The sequence below is a fragment of the Trichechus manatus genome, unplaced genomic scaffold (assembly GCF_000243295.1).
Source record: "Trichechus manatus latirostris isolate Lorelei unplaced genomic scaffold, TriManLat1.0 scaffold00019, whole genome shotgun sequence".
Taxonomy (NCBI): Eukaryota; Metazoa; Chordata; class Mammalia; order Sirenia; family Trichechidae; genus Trichechus; species Trichechus manatus.
Genome location: NW_004443955.1, coordinates 14306591 through 14323955, shown reverse-complemented (window position 1 = coordinate 14323955; position 17365 = coordinate 14306591). Strand labels below are relative to the sequence as shown.

The window sequence follows — 17365 nt, the reverse complement described above, 5'->3', positions numbered from 1 at the left end:
GAAGAGCTAGGGAAGGGACAGTGGGATTGATTTTTTTTTCCCTGCTTCACAATGATTAGGGCTCAGTGACCCAGAGAGAAATCATCCCCACCAAAGCAAAGTAGAGAGCAAACAAGTAGCTCCAGGCACAGCTGTGGATTTAAATTGAGTATATTAACCCTGGAGATGAGAATAAAAAATAAACAGTTGCCTTTGAGTCAATTCTGTGTGTCAGAGTAGAACCGCTCCACAGGGTTTTCAAGGCTGTAAACTTTCAGATACAAATCACCAGGCCCTTCTTCTAAGGTGCCCTGGGCAGGGGCCTACTACAGAAAATAGTGCCTCTGGCAATTAGTTTAAAATTGCTGAATGATCCCCCACCGCTCATTAGCGCCCCTTCTCAAGCAGCGCCCTCCCTGCCATACCTTAGTTACACTTCTGCTCTCCGTGGGTTTGAACTGCCAACTTTTTGGTTAGTAATCGGAGCCCTGGTGGCGCAGTGGTTGAGAGCTCGGCTGCTAACCAAAAGGTCAGCAATTTGAATCCACCAGCTGCTCTTTGGAAACCCTGTGGGGCAGTTCTACTCTGTCCTATAGAGTTGCTATGAGTCGGAATCCACTCAACAGCAGTGGGTTTGGTCTTTTTGGTTTAATCTGGTGCTGAACTGTTTGCGCCACCCAGGGAGACCTGGAGATGAGGGCACTCATAGGGAAAACAAGAGGAGTCTTCATCTAAGTAACGTTGAGGGCCAGCGCTAGGGAGGGGCAGGGGAAGGAGGAAACTGACACTGACTGCCAAACCCACCGCTGGCAAGTTGATTCCAACCCAGAACGACCCTATAGGTGACCCTACAGGGCAAAGCAGAACTGCCCCATAGGGTTTCCAAGGAGTGGCTGGTGGATTCGAACTGCCAACCTCTTGGTTAGCAGCCGAGCTCTTAACCACTGCATCACCAGGGCTCCCGACACTGATTAAGCACCTACTTTTGCCCATGTGGTGTTAAGTGAATGAAAGACATCTCGCTTTATCTCACAATGACCAGTGAGAGTGGTCTTAACAGCCCCATTTACAGGTGGGGGAAATGAAGCCTCAAGGAGATTAAGCAACTGGCTGAGGGTCACACAGCAGGTCAGTGGCAGAACGGAATTCAAACTGAGGTCTGCGATTCCAAATGTTATTTTTTTCTAGTCTAACAACTGGTTACTAGAGAAAGGTGATTTTTGAATCAATATAATCAAGAACTACTTAAGAGTCAGAGAAGAGCTTGCTAAACAGTAGACTGTGCCTGGGAATGGAGTGGGCGGGCTGGGGGGATAATGAGTTACCCATATATGGACCCCACAACAGGTTCTGAAAGACCTTCAAGGGAGGCAGTGGAGGGGGTCCAGCAGTGAACAAACTTGAATCAAAGCAGAATGCAGAAACTCAAGTTTGTGCCTTAAGTCAATACAAGTTCAGGTCCACCGGTCACTGTGACATGTGAGCTTGCTGTGTTTCTTTTATAACTGACCAGCTGTGAGGCTACATATCTTTCCCTCTCAGCTCTGCCAAGCTGGCCGTTCCCCCTCACCTCTGAGCTGACGCCTTGTGCAAGACAGGGTCAGGTTACAGCCCAAGGTGGTTGCTGCCTTTCCTTTCCTCTCCCAGCTCTGCCAGCAGGGAAACCTTTCATGACCAAGCGGGCCACTGAGGACGGGGGATCCTGGAGAGCCTCCACAAGGAAAGAGATGGGGGGGGGGGCAGATGGGGTAGTCACTGGGTGCACAGGGCTCTGGAAAACTGAGTTCTGAGGGCCCCAAACTAAGCCAGTTTCTTTTAATAGTCCCAGAAAGTCCTTGGCAGCAGCTCTCCTACTATCAATTTTAGCTCCTCCACCAGGCTGGAAGGAAAGGCCCTACTCTCTGGAAGGGTTAGCACCAAAATAGACACACTGGGCGCTTATACTTTCTTCTTTGGTTGCAAGTGGTTTTAAATTATAATAGTAATACCTGCATATAAGTTCCCAAAATCCAAAGTGGTAGAAAAGGGTAAATAATTAAAATTTAAAATCCTCCCTCCCTTCCCCTGACTCCCAGGCTAATCATTAGCTGACCACTATCAACAGTTTCTGTGCATCCTGTCAGAAGTGTTCATATGCTTATACACACACACAAGCACATGCTCTTACACACACACGCGCACGCGCGTGCGCGCAAGAGATCATAACCCGGCCCACCCCCTCTCAGCATCGTCTCCCACCACCCACTCTGCCTTCTCCCCTCCTCACCAGGCTAACGTCTACCCAACTTCCAGTTGCTGCTCATTGTCAGCTGACCTCTTGGGGTCCCACACCAGGTCAGGCTGCCCTGACGGGAGCTCTCCCAGCACTTGGTACCTCTCCCTCTCACACACATGACACACATGGATTTTTGTCATTCTTAGAAAATTTTCATGCTGAATAAAATTGTAAAATCCTAGCTGTATTTTGCTTCTTTTTAAATTTTTAAACAAAAAAGCTAGTATTTTCAGAGATTTATTAAAAATAGCATTAGTCTGATTATTTATAATAAATGCCCTGCACATTATAGCAAACGCACAGCAAATCTATCACGGCAGTTGGGAGAGCTGCCATTTGCTGAGCACCCTGCAGCAACCAGGCCCACATGTGTGCTTCAACAGCCATCACCCGAGAGCCTGGCAAGGTCGACAACTCGCCCAGAGCTGGTACCTGAAGCCAGAGTTTCTGACCCCAAAGCCTCTAGTACAGCAACTGATGAATGAGTATTCCATTATACTTTAAAACTCACAATTCAGTAAATATGGGAACTGTTAATTGGCATGGGGCCCTGATGTGAGCACACATCCCAGGCCAGCGCAGGTGAAATGACACCCTCTGACAACACACACCCACAGACGTGCTCTCAGGCCCCAGAGTGAAATGCTGTGATTTTCCTTTTGGAAGGAAAGTGAGGTCCTAGTGCCAAATCTGCCATGAGGTGTTTCAGAAACAACTGTGTTCGCCTCGCCCTCTGACAGCCCCTGCTGCAGGGTGGCTAGCAGGGCTCTGAAGCTCTTTCATCAGGGCCTGGGGCTGTGCCTCTGCCCCATGGGGGCTCTGCAGGCTGGATTTATTTTTCTCCGTTTTAATGGGTTAGTTCCTAAAATACTTTTGAACTTTTCTCTGTTCTGCAGAAAATAAAAGATCTTTTCTCTCTGGGTGTTTCTCTCACTCTGAAGGAACGAAGAGGGAAAAACAAGAAAAGACATAACGAACCTCTTTTCTTTTGTGTTTACTTAATAAATGCCTTTTAGGCAAGGGCTCCCTGGGAGAGCTGGGGCTGCACTGTACCTTTCTGCAACTAAGGTAAAGTTCCTAAAGAAAAGGGAACTTCGAAAAATATCTTATAATTACTGTTAATAAATAAACCAGCTTACGCTGGCAGCATGCCCAATAGTTCACAAAGTGCTTTCCATTTTGAACCTCTGAGCAGCTTTGTGAAGTGGATGGTTATTTTTTTTTTTTTGAGGGGCTAATGATTTGCCTATAATCAAATAGCCAGTAAACAAAAGAGTCTGGACTCCAACCCAGATTTTCTGACCTGAAACCTAATGCTACTTTCATATCACCAAGCTTTTTAATAATGATTTAATAAGTATTTAAAATATTCTCTAATCTTTATTAAACTAAAGAATCAACAACAAGAAAAGTAATCCATCAAACTTCATAAGCACTATAAAATGGGTGAATTCTTCTATAACCTGGGTACAGGGAAAGGCTTCCAACTTAGATGCAAAAGCCAAATATAAAAGAAAAGGCTGATAATTTTAAAACATTATGAACAACACCATAAAAAAAAAAAATCCTATTAGAGCTAATAAATACATTCAGCAAGGTTACAAGATACAAGATGATTACACAAAATCAATTGTATTTCTACACACTAGCAACAAACAATTAGAAAAAGAAACTAGGAAAACAATTCCATCTATAATAGTATCAAAAAGAATAAAATACTTGAGAATAAACAAAAGAAGTATAAAACTTACACTCTGAAAACTACAAAACATTGTTGAAAAACATTAAAGAAGGCCTAAATAAATGGAAAGACATCCCATATTCATGGATCAGAAGACTTAATATTGTTAAGATGTCAATACTCCCCAAATTGATATAAAGATTCAATACAGTTTATACCAAAATCTCAGGTGACTTTTTTTGGCAGAAATTGAAAAGCTGATTCTAAAGCTCACATGGAAATGTAAGGGACCTAAAATAGCCAAAACTATCTTGAAACAGAAGAACAAAGCTGGAGGACTCATCCTTACTGATCTCAAAACTTACTACAAAACAGTAATTGAAGGCAGTGTGATACTGGCGTAAGGACAGACATATGGATCAATGGAATAGAACTGACAGCTCAGAAATAAACCTTTACATTTATGGTCAATCGATTTTTGACAAGGTGGCCAAGATATGGGGAAATAACCGTCTGTTCAACAAATGGTGCTGGGACAACTGGCTATCCACAGGCCAAAGAATGAAACTGGATCCTTATGTCATGTCATATACAAAAATTAACTCAGAGTGAATCAAAAACTTAAGTGTAAGTGTTAAAATATAAAACTCTTAGAAGAAAACGTAGGTGTCTTTGTGAACTTGAATTAGGCAATGGTTTCTTAAACGTAACACCAAAAACACATGCAGCAAAAGAAAAAAAGACAAATTGGACTTTATCATAATTTAAAACTGTTGTGTTTCAAAGGACACTACCAAAAAACTGAAAACAAAAAATCTCACAGAATGGGAGAAAATATTTGCAAATCATACATCCGATAAAGGTCTAGGATCTAGTATACAGAATATAAGAACTCTTATAACTCCCAAACAAAAAGACAAATAACCCAATTAAAAAATGGGTAAAAAATTTGAATACCCAGTTCTTGAAAGAAGACATACAAATGGCCAATAAGCATAAAAAGATGCACAACATCATTACTCATTAGACAAATGCAAATCAAAACCACAACGAGATATCACTTCACATCCTCTAGGACGGCTATAAACAAGACAGACAAAAATAACAAGTGTTGGCAAGGATGTGGAGAAAGTGAAACCCTCAGTCACTGCTAGTGGGAATGTAAAATGGTAAGGCTGCTTTGGAAGACAGTTTAGCAATTCTTCATAACTTTAAACAAAGAGTTACCATATAACCCAGAGATTCTACTCCTAGTCTTACACCCAAGAGAACTGAAAACATATGTGCACACAAAAACTTGTACACACATGTACACAGCAGTATTATTCATAATAGCCAAAAAGTGGAAAGAACTCAAATGTCTACTAATTGTTGAATGGCTAAACAAAATGTGGTATATCTGACACAATGGAATATTATTCAGACATAAAGAGGAATAAAGTATTGCTACAGGCTATGACATGAATGAACCATGAAAACATTATGCTAAATGAAAGAAGCAGACACAAAAGGCCACGTACTGTATGATTCCATTTCTATGAAATATCCAGAATGGGCAAATTCACAGAAACAGAAAGCAGAATAGGGGTCGCCAGGGGATGGAGGGAGGAGGGAATGGGGAGTTACTGCTAGTGAGTACGGGCTTTCTTTCTGTGGTGATGAAAATATTCTGGAATTAGATACTGGGAATGGTTGCACAAGCTTGTGAACATAATAAAACCACTGAATCACATTCTTTAAAAGGGTGAATTTTGTCGTGTGTGAATTACCTCAGTAAAAAAATCCTGAGAAAAATAAAAATACAAATTACAAATTGGGTGACAATATTTACTACATATATAATAGATAAAGGGATAGTAACTGTAGTAATAAGGAACCTTTATAAATTAAAGGAAACAAGACTGAAATCCTATTTTAAAAAATGGACAAATAGTATGAATAGACAACTCACAAAAAAAGATATTAAAAAAGTCTCTTAATCATATAAAAACATCTTTAACTCTGTTTTAAATAAAAGAGAGATGTAAATTAAAACTATACTGAGATGTCATTTCTCTCCCATCAAACTGAACTAATCCAAAAGCTTGACATACACTCTGTTGGAACAGGCTGTGGGGAAACATGCAGGCTCACACATTGGTGGTGGGAAGACAAATGGTACAAGACCAATGAAAGGCAATTTGGCAATATTTAACAAAGCTACCCATTCACGCCCCCTTCGACCTAGCAGTCCCACTTCCAGGAATTTATTCTGAACTCCAACTATATATATATGTGGTTATGCATTACAATATTATTTGTCATTGCAAAATATTGAAGCTTATCTAAATGCCCAAACGTAGGAAACTATTTGAAAAAACTATAGTGCATACCCAAAATGGATTATCATACATCGGTACAAATGAATGAGGAAGACTTCTACAAATTGTTATAACGTGATTTCCAGGACATTTTGTTAAATAAAAAAAGCAAACACACAAACAACAAATAAACTGGAGCGTAGAGGAAGGGCTATTCCTAACAGGAGAATGTCAGCATAAAAGGTAAATGTGGATGGAATGGCAGAGTTGGAAAAGGACCACTTTGCAATCATCATAATAAAGACGGGTTAAGGAAAGATTCATAAGTGGATGCTAAATCTAGAAGGAGCACTTAGACAAGGAGCAGGATATTCACATGGTCTTAAAATGTCTCTCTACAGAATGCTCATTAGCAGCAAGGGGAAAAATAGGAACTATATAGTGAAGAAAAAGGAGCCTTGGTGGCACAATGGTTAAAGCAATCAACTGCTAACTGAAAGGTCAGTGGTTTGAAACCACCAGCCACTCCGCAGGAGAAAGATGTTGCGGTTAGCCTCCGTAAAGATTTACAGCCTTGGAAACTCTACAGGGTCACTATGAGACAGAATCGACTCAACAGCAGTGGGCTTTTTGGGTTTTATACAGTGAAGAAACTGGACATCACCTTGATAGAAAGTAACGTCACCAGTGACGGGTGGACAGACATCATATGCTTCCAGATGTAATTACCTCAAGAAGGACACAAAATCCTCTTATAGTCCAGCTAGGCCCGCATCACCTAAATCTATAGTTATGAGGAAGTATCAGACAAACTCAAGCTGAGGAACGGTCTATGCATTCTTGTGATGGTTAAGATTATGTGTCAGCTTGGCTAGGTCATGATTCTCAGTGGTCTGGCAGATACTATGTGATCCATTTTGTGATCTGAGGTGAACAACCAATCAGTTGAAAGTGGAGTTTCCTTGGGGGTGCGGCCTGTATTCAATATATATGGATGTTCTGGCAAAGCTTGCCCTCTCTTGATCCTGCATCCAACTCGTCATCCTCTGACCTCTGGTTCTTGGGATGTGAGCCAGCGGCCTGCCATCTGACCTGCATAGTTTAGGATTCACCAGCTCCTGCAATTCCATGAACCTTCTGCCTGGCCTGCCGAGTCGGGTTCATCAGCCCCTGCAACCACAGGAGTCAGAAGCCTCCGGCCTGATGCCTGACCTATGGATATGGCACTTGCCAGCCACTACAACTGCATGAGCCATTTCTTATAAATAAATCTCTCTCCATATATTTATATATGTGCTTCATTTGTTTTGCTCCTCTAGAGAACCCAGCCTAAAACAATTCTTCAGAAGTGTCAGTGTCATAGCAGACAAAGTTCAGGCTGAGAAAATGTTCCAGATTAAAGGAGACCTGAGCCTTGATGACTAAATGCAATACCTGATCCTGGAATGGACTTTGTATTGGAGGGAAAAAACTGTCATAAAGGACAGAATTGGGACAACTGTCAAAACTGAAATATGGCCTGTACCAATGTAAATGTTCCTGAATTTGATAACTGTACTGTAGCTACATAAAAGAATATTCTTATTTTTAATGAAATATACACTAAAGTATTCCGAGATAAAGGGACACAATATAGACAACATACTTTCAGATGATTAAAAAATAAAAATAATACTCTCTCATTGTGTGTTCATATGTGTGTTTATGTTTGGATATGTGTCTACATAGAAAGAGAAAATAAATGTGGCAAAATATTTAAAACTGGTGAATCTGAGCCCCACAAATATGAGAACCACCTAAACTCATTTCTCGTTCATGGATTGTTAAGGGTTCCCGAGAGTGGTAAGGTCTGATACGCTGGAAGGCAGCATTTATATTTGAATCCCTTTGCTAATCCCCCCCTTAGACATTTGAATTTCTTTCTCTAAGCCAGTGTTTCCTCAATGGTCTGGGGAATATTAGTGTCTCACAGAGCTGATTCAACTCCCTCCTGATTCACAATGTAGGTTGGCATATTAATGCACCGTAAAATCATGTGTTAAAGAAATCTGTTTGATTTTAACTTAACATTTCCCACTTTTATTTAACTGCAAACACTTTTTCTAGGAAAGCCTATGAACGCTACTGAGATGCCAGTGTCCTATGGAACACTGCTTGGGAAGTGCTTCCCCAAACCACACTCAAATCTTTGCAATGCTTACTGTTGGTCCTGGGTCTCAGAAGTCACCTATTATTCGAGAGAATTTTGTCAGCAGTGATGGCTCTTGCAGATGACTCTGAGGATACTGTCACGTGATGTCTTTCTTTGAACTTTAGAAATGGGTACAGCAGAGGCTGCACTGAGACTTTGAGAGTAGATCTGGATTTAGTCTTGAAAAATCTAGGATACTTGTTTTAATGTTCATTTCAGCATTACTCACACTAGCCAAAAGATGGAAATAACCCAAGCGTCCAACAACAGATAAACAGATGAACAAAATGTGGTAGATACATACAATGGAGTATTATTCAGCCATAAAGAGAAATGAAATTCTGGTACATGCTACCACACAGACGAACCCTGAACACATGATTCTAAGTGAAATAAGTCAAACACAAAAAGGCAAATATTGTATGAGCCCACTTATATGAAATATCTAGACTAGGCAAATGCATAGAGATTTAAGTTTATTGGTGGATACCAGGGACGGGTGGAAGGAGGGGGAAAGGAGAACTCACTGCTTAGGGGACACTGGCCTTCTGTTAAGGGTGATGGAAAACTTTGGAAATGGATAGTGGTAACGGTTGAACAACATGATAAACATAATGTCACAGAATTGTACATGTGAAGAATGTTGAAATGGTAAATGTTTTGTTACATATATATTTACCACAATAAGAAAATGAAAACAAAAACAAATACTGAGCTCACCATTTCTCTATCACCCAATAACACCCACTCCCATGCTGTAAATGGCACAACCATTCAATTGTCCAGACCAGAAACCTGGGAATCATCTTTGACTCCTCCTTTTCCCTCTTTTCCTCACATCCAATGAATCATCAAGTACCATCAATCAATTCTGCCTCCTGAATATTTTTCAACATTTCTTCTCTTTATCCCCACTATCACCAATTTAGTCCAAGCCACCATCCTCTTTAGCCTTCGCTACTTCGATAGCCTCCTAACTGGTCTCTCCACTTCCACAATCCATTCTCTACCTATCAGCCAGAATAATCTGTCTAAAAAATACTAAGTTTGAATCGGGACTATACCATTTATTGGCTGTGTAGTCTTGGGAGGGAAAATCATTCAACCTACTAATTCTTGATTTCCTTATCTATAAAATAGAAATAATAATCTATCATGGTAGTAATAATGATTAAAAGTGATAATCCAGATAAAGTCAGGATATGGGATATTCTAATACAGCTGTCATTATATCTTACTTAAAATAACAGGAAAGTTTTAGCTTTTTTTTTTACAACTTTAGCAGACAAAAATTCTCAGACAAAAAATAAGCTCTGTGTGCATGATATGATACAAAGACATTAAACTCACTGAAAATTCTTATGATGAAGTAGAATAGCCACCAACAGATGACATCTCTAAGTGGTATGAGATGAAGATACCAGAGTGTACTAGAAAGAAGTCCTAATCAGTCTGATAATATAAGCTCTAAATAAATAAATACTAACGGATAAAGAAATATTATCTGGGAAATAATACTTAAATTATGCACATAGCATGAGGAAAACCTTCTTTAGGGAATCTTGGGCTGTTCGCGGAATGTGTACCTGGTAACAGGGACCCAGCCTCCAGCACTCACTTGCTCATAAAGCAGGCACCCTAGGCCAAGTGTTCTACTCATCTATAGCAAATAACAAAGCCAGGTGTTTTCAGAGCTGTTAGCCTACTGGTGTCTATGAAAAGCACCAGGTCCAGAACAGCTTTGGTGGCCAGCATATTGCAGCTTACCTGTAATAAATGGTTGATGCATGAGTTGTGAAATCCCAAGGCTTGTTCTACACCTGCTAGTTCCCTCAGTACTGGAACACACTCAAGACTTTTTTCACCTTTACTGCTCTCAATATATTCCAACGCCTCTTGATAATAGGGCAGAGCTTCTTTTGATTTCTTCTGACCTTGATACAATCTAAAAAAAAAAAAAAATCAAAGAAACTATTTTTTAAAAAATTAAAATAGAAAATATTTAAAATATAGGTGGTTTGGTAGTTAGGATTTGGCAATCTGACCACTGTTGTCCAGATTCATTTCCCAGCCAGCAAAGCCTTTCCCCCAAGAGGCAGCAGGGGACAACAGTTAAGAGGACGAACTCTGGAGTCACACCACTTGGGTTCAAATCCTGACTCCAGCACTCAACAGATATACCATCTTGAAGTTATTTAGCAGTTTCCTCATCTGGAAGTTAAGGATAATAATAGCGCCTGCTTCATTAGGTTAGTATGAGGACTAAATTAGTTAATATTTACAAAAACGCTGTGATGGTTAATTTTATGTGTCAACAAGGCTAGGCTAGGATTCTCAGTGATTTGGCCAGATACTGAACTGGTTGCTGTTTGTAATATGATGTGATGTGATGTGATGTGATTAATGCAATGTAATGTCCGTCCATGATATTATCTGTTGAAAGGGAAGTTTCCTTGGGGGTGTGGTCTGCCTCCGGAACATATATGGATATTCTGGCAGAGCTAGCTCTCTGTCTTAACCCTGCACTCTTCTCGTCACCTGACCTCCAGTTCCATAAGCCTGCAGAAGTCTCCAGCCTGCCACTTGACCTGCAGATTTTGCATTTGCCAGCCCCCATAATCCTGTGAGCCAGCAGAGGTCTCCAGCCTACTGCCTGACCTATGGATTTGGGACTTGCCATCCCCACAATTACATGAATCATTCCCTTGAAGTAAATTTCTCTAAATATATGTTTATATATATATATGTCTCACTGGTTTTGCTCTTCTAGGGAGCCCAACTAAGACAAACATGTAGTACATTTTCTGGCACATAGCAAGTGCTATGTGGGTATTGGTTTAAAAAAATATAAAATACTTAACCAAACAACAACCACCATAAAAAAGAATGCTAAGATGCTGATAACTGGTCTGTTGAGAAATCACAGAAACAGTACAAGAGTAAAATAATAGTGTATAGAAGTATTATAGTCATATAACATTATTATACTTATTATTAATTTTAATTATTATACTAATTAGAAGTCCTTGGATGGTGCAAAGGGTTACGTGCTTGACTACTAGCTGAAAGGTTGGTGGTTCGAATCCACCAGACGCACGTAAGAAGACAGGTCTGAACATCTGCTTCTAAAAGCCACAGCCTTGAAAACCCTACAGAACAGTTCTACTCGGCACACATGTGGTCCCCATGAGTTGGAACTGACTCAACAGCACCTAACAACAAAAACATTATGCTAATTATACATATCATGTTGTTGGTAGGTGCCGTTGAGTGGGTTCTAACTCACAGCCACCCTATATACAACAGAACAAAACACTGCTTGGTCTTGTGCCATCCTTACAATCGTTGCCATGTTTGAGGCCATTGTTGTAGCCACTGTGTCAATCCGTCTCGTTGAAGGTCTTCCTCCTTTTCGTCGACCCTCTACTTTACCAAGCGTGATGTCCTTCTCCAGGGACTAGTTCCTCCTGATAACATGTCCAAAGCACATGAGACAAAGTCTCACTATCCTCAGTTCTATAGGAGCATTCTGGCTGTACTTCTTCCAAGACAGATTTGCTCATTCTTCTGGCAATCCATGGTATAGTCAACATTCTTCGCCAATACCATAATTCAAGAGGCATCATTTCTTCTTTGGTCTTCCTTATTCATTGTCCAGCTTTCATATGCATATGAGACGATTGAAAATACCATGGTTTGGGTCAGGGACATCTTAGTCCTCAAAGTGACATCTTTGTTTTTCAACACTTTAAAGAAGTCTTGTGCAGAAGATCTGCCCAATGCCATACGTCATTTGATTTCTTTTTTTTTTTTAACTGTGCTTTAGATGAAGGTTTACAGAGCACATTAGTTTTTCATTAAACAATTAATATACATATTGTTTTGTGACATTGGTTGCCAACCCCACAACTTATCAGCACTCTCCCCTCTAGACTTTGGGTCCCCCATTATCAGTTTTCATGTCCCCTCTTGCCTTTTCCTCCTTGCCCCTGGGCTGGTGTGCCCATTGAGTTTTGTTTTGTTTTATGGGCCTGTCTAATCTTTGGCTGAAGGGTGAATCTCAGGAGTGACTTCAGTACTAAGTTGAAAGGTTGTCTGGGGGCTATACTCTCAGGGTCTCTCCAGTCTCTGTCAGACAAGTAAGTCTGGTCTTTATTTATGAGTTAGAATTTTGTTCTACATTTATCTCCAGCTGTGTCTGGAACCCTCTATTATGATCCCTGTCAGAGCAGTCAGTGGTGGTAGCAGAGCACCATCCAGTTGTGCTGGACTCAGTCTGGTGGAGGCTCTGGTAGTTGTGGTCCATTAGTCCTTTGGACTAATCTATCCCTTGTGTCTTTGGTTTTCTTCATTCTCCCTTGCTCCAGATGGGGTGGGGACCAGTGAAGTACCTTAGATGGCCACTCACAAGCTTTAAAGACTCCAGATGCTACTCACCAAAGTAGGATGTAGAACACCTTCTTTATAAACTATGTTATGCCAATTGAGCTAGAGGTTCCCTGAGACCATGGTCCCCAGCCCTTAGTCCAGGGATTTTGCATGTGTCTATGAAGCTTCCATTACCTTGCCTTGGTCAAGCTGTGCTGACTTCCTCAGTATTGTGTACTGTCTTACCTTTCACCAAAGTTACCACTTATCTATTGTCTATTTAGTGTTTTTCCATCCTTTCCTCTCCCTTGTAAACATCAAAGATTGTTTCTTTTAGTGTATAAACCTTTTCATGAGTTTTTACAGTAGTGGTCTCATACGCTATTTGTCCTTTTGTGATTGATTTATTTCACTCAGCGTAATGGCCTCCAGATTCATCCACGCTGTGAGATGTTTTGCAGATTCATCATATTTCTTTGTTGTTGCACAGTATTCCATTGTGTGTATGTACCATAGTTTGTTTATCCATTCATCTGTTGATAGGCACGTTGTTTCCATCTTTTTGCTACTGTGAACAATGCTGCAATGCACATGGGTGTACATATGTCTATTCGTGTGATGGCTTTTATTTCTCTAGGATATATTCCTAGGAGTGGGATTGCTGGATCGTATGGTATTTCTGTTTCTAGATTTTGAAGGAAGCACATATCATTTTCCCAAAATGGTTGTATCATTTTGCATTCCCAGCAGCAGTGCATAAGAGTTCCATTCTCCTCACAGTGTCTCCAGTATTTGTTAATTTCTTTTTTTTTGATTCATGCCGGTAATGTCAGGGTGAGATGGTATCTCATTGTAGTTTTGATTTGTATTTCTCTAATGGCTAGTGATTGGGAGCATTTCCTCATGTGTCTGTTAGCTGCCTGAATGTCTTCTTTGGTAAAGTGTCTGTTCATGTCCTTTGCCCATTTTTTAATTGGATTATTTGTCTTTTTGTTGTAGAGGCGTTAGATTTTCCTATAGATTTTAGAGATTAGACCTTTGTTGGATTTGTCATAGCCAAAAATTTTTCCCAGTTTGTAGGTTCTGTTTTTACTCTTTTGGTGAAGTCTTTTGATGAGCATAAGTGTTTAATTTTTAGAAGATCCCCATTATCCAGCTTATCTGCTGGTGTTTGTACATTGTTCATTATGGTTTGTATCCTGTTTATGCCATGTATTAGGGCCTCCAGCATTAACCCTATTTTTTCTTCTATGATCTTTATAGTTTTTGGCTTTATATTTAGGTCTTCGATACATTTTGAATTAGTTTTTGTGTATGGTATGAGGTATGAGTCCTGTCTCAATTTTGTTGCAGATGGACATCCAGTTTTGCCAGCACCGTTTTTTAAAAAGATTGTCCTTTCCCCATTTAATGAATTTTGGGCCTTTGTTAAAGATCAGGTGACCGTAGGTGGATGGATTTACATCTGGGTTCTCAATTCTGTTCCATTGGTCAATGTTTATGTCATTGTACCAGTACCAGGCTGTTCTGACTACCATAGCTGTGTAGTAGGTTCTGAGGTCAGGTACTGCGAGTCCTCCTACTTTATTCTTCTTTTTCAGTAGTGCTTTAATTATCGAGGATCTCTTCCCTTTCCATATAAAGTTAATGATTAGTTTCTCCATTTTCCTTATTCATTGTTCAGCTTTCGCATGCATGTGAGGCAACTGAAAACACCATAGCTTGGGTCAGGCGTACCTTAGTTTTCAAGGAGACATCTTTGCTTTTTAACACTTTAAAGAGGTCTTTTGCAGCAGATTTGCCCAATGCAATGTGTCTTTTGATTTCTTGACTGCTGCTTCCATGGGTGTTGATTATGGATCCAAGTAAAATGAAATCCTTGACAACTTCAATCTTTTCTGCATTTATTATGATGTTGCTTATTGGTCCAGTTGTGAGGATTTTTGTTTTCTTTATATTGAGGTATAATCCATACTGAAGGCTGTGATCTTTGCTCTTTATCAGTAAGCACTTCAAGTCATCTTCACTTTCAGCAAGCAAGGTTGTGTCATCTGCATAATACAGGTTGTTAATGAGTCTTCCTTCAATCCTGATGCCCCATTCTTCTTCATATAGTCCAGCTTCTTGGATTATTTGCTCAGCATACAGATTGAATAAGCATGGTGAAATGGTACAACCCTGATGCACACCTCTTCTGATTTTAAACCACACAGTATCCCCTTGTTCTGTTTGAACATCTGTCTCTTGGTCTGTGTACAGGTTCCTCATGAGCACAATTAAGTGTTTTGGAATTCCCATTCTTCACAATGTTATCCATAACTTGTTATGATCCACACAGTTGAATGCCTTTGCATAGTCAATAAAACACAGGTAAACATCTTTCTGGTATTCTCTGCTTTTAGCCAAGATCCATCTGACATCAGCAATAATATCTTTCATTCTAGGTCCTCTTCTGAAACCACTTGAATTACTGGCAGATTCCTGTTGATGTACCGCTGTAACCATGTTTTTAATTATCTTCAACAAAATTTTACTTGCATGTGATGTTAATGATATTATTAGACAATTTCAGCATTCAGTTGGATCACTTCTCTTTGGAATGGGCACATATATGCATCTCCTCCAGTCAGTTGGCCAGGTAGCTGTCTTCCAAATTTCTTGGCATAGCTGAGTTAGCACTTCCAGCTTTTCATCCATTTGTTGAAACATCTCAATTGGTATTCCATTAATTCTTGGAGCCTTGTTTTTCGCCAATGCCTTCAGTGCAGCTTGGAGTCCTTCCTTCAGTACCATCGGTTCTTGATCATATGCTACGTTTTGAAATGGCTGAGCGTTGACCAGTTCTTTTCGGTACAGTGACTGTGTATTCCTTCCATCTTCTTTTGATGCTTCCTGGGTCGTTCAATATTTTGCCCATAGAATTCTTCAATATTGCCACTCGAGGCTTCAACTTTTAATTCAGTTCTTTCAGTATGTTCTTTCCTTTGGGTTTTCTAACCGCACGTCTCTGCACATTTCTTTATAATACTTTACTTGTCTTCTGAAGCAGCCATTTGAAATCTTCTGTTCAGTTCTTTTACTTTATCATTTCTTCCATTCCCTTTACTTACTTTACGTTCAAGAGCAAGTTTTGGAGTCCCTTCCGGTGTCCATTTTGGTCTTTACTTTCTTCCCTGTCTTTTTAATGACCTCTTGCTTTCTTCATGTATGATGTCCTTGATGTCATTCCACAACTCGTCCAGTCTCTGGTCTTCAGTGTTGACTGCGTCAATTCTACTCTTGAGATGGTCTCTAAATTCAGGTAGGATATACTCAAGATCGTACTTTGGCTCTTGTGGGCTTGTTTTAATTTTCTTCAGCTTCAACTTGAACTTGCATATGAGCAATTGATGGTCTGTTCCGCTGTTGGCCCCTGGGCTTGTTCTGACGGGTGAGCTGAGCTTCTCCATTGCCTCTTTCCACAGATGTAGTCGATTTGACTCCTGTGTATTCCATCCGGCAAGATCCATGTATACAGTTGCCATTTGTGTTGTTGAAAAAATGTATTTGCAATGAATAGGTCATTGGTCTTGCAAAATTCTCCCATGAGATCTCCAGCGTCATTTCTAACACCAAGGCCATATTTTCTAACTACTGATTCTTCTTCGTTTAACTTTCACATTCTGATCACCAGTAATTATCAATACATCTTGATTGATAATTTCAGGCTGCAGAAGTTGGACAAAATCTTCAATTTCTTCATCTTTGGCATTTACAGTTTGTGTGTAACTTTGAAGAATAGTCTTATTAACTAGTCTTCCTTGTAGGTGTATGGATATTATCCTATCACACACTGTGTTGGACTTTAGGATAGATCTTGAAATGTTCTTTTGACAACAGATGTGATGCTGTTCCTCTTCAATTTTTCATTCCTGGCATAGTAGACTATATGACTGTCCAATTCAAAATGGCCAATATCAGTCCATTTCAGCTCACTAGTGCTTAGGATATCTTCAAGTGTTCCATTTCATTTTTAACAACTTCCAGTTTTCCTAGGTTCCAGTTATTAATGGATGTTTGCAGCTGCTTCTTCTCACTTTGAGTTGTGCCACATCCGCAAATGAAAGTCCCAAAAGCTTGACTCCACCCACGTCATTAAAGTTGATTCTACTTTGAGGAGGCAGCCTTTCCCCAGTCGTATTTTGAGTGTCTTCCAACTTGAGAGGCTCATCTTCTGGCACTGTATTAGACAATGTTCTGCTGCTATTCATAAGGTGTTCACTGGCCAATTTTTTTATAAGTAGATTGCCAGGTCCTTCTTCCCAGTCTGTTTTAGTCTGGTAGCTCTGCTGAAATCTGTCCATCATGGGTGACCCTGATGGTATTTGAAATACAGGTGGCATAGCTTCCAGCATCACAGCAACCCACAAGCCACCACAATACGATAGCTGACATACGAGTGGTGGATACATATTATATTATATAATAATATATTGTAGTATAATAGAGAAATTATAGCATAGTATTAGGGATACTATAAAACATTCTCATTCACTGTTGGGGAGAATCTAATTTAGACATAAACTTTTCTA

At 40.0% G+C, this 17365-nt stretch overlaps 1 protein-coding gene across 1 annotated transcript in view; it reads right to left on the bottom strand.

Moving 5' to 3' along the window:
- Nucleotides 1-17365, bottom strand: part of TTC23 (tetratricopeptide repeat domain 23) — a 109426-nt gene that overhangs the window by 61771 nt on the left and 30290 nt on the right. The window contains exon 5 of the mRNA XM_023727808.1: nucleotides 10194-10371. Within this exon, the coding sequence (XP_023583576.1) occupies nucleotides 10194-10371 (178 nt within the window). The remainder of the gene's footprint in view (nucleotides 1-10193; nucleotides 10372-17365) is intronic.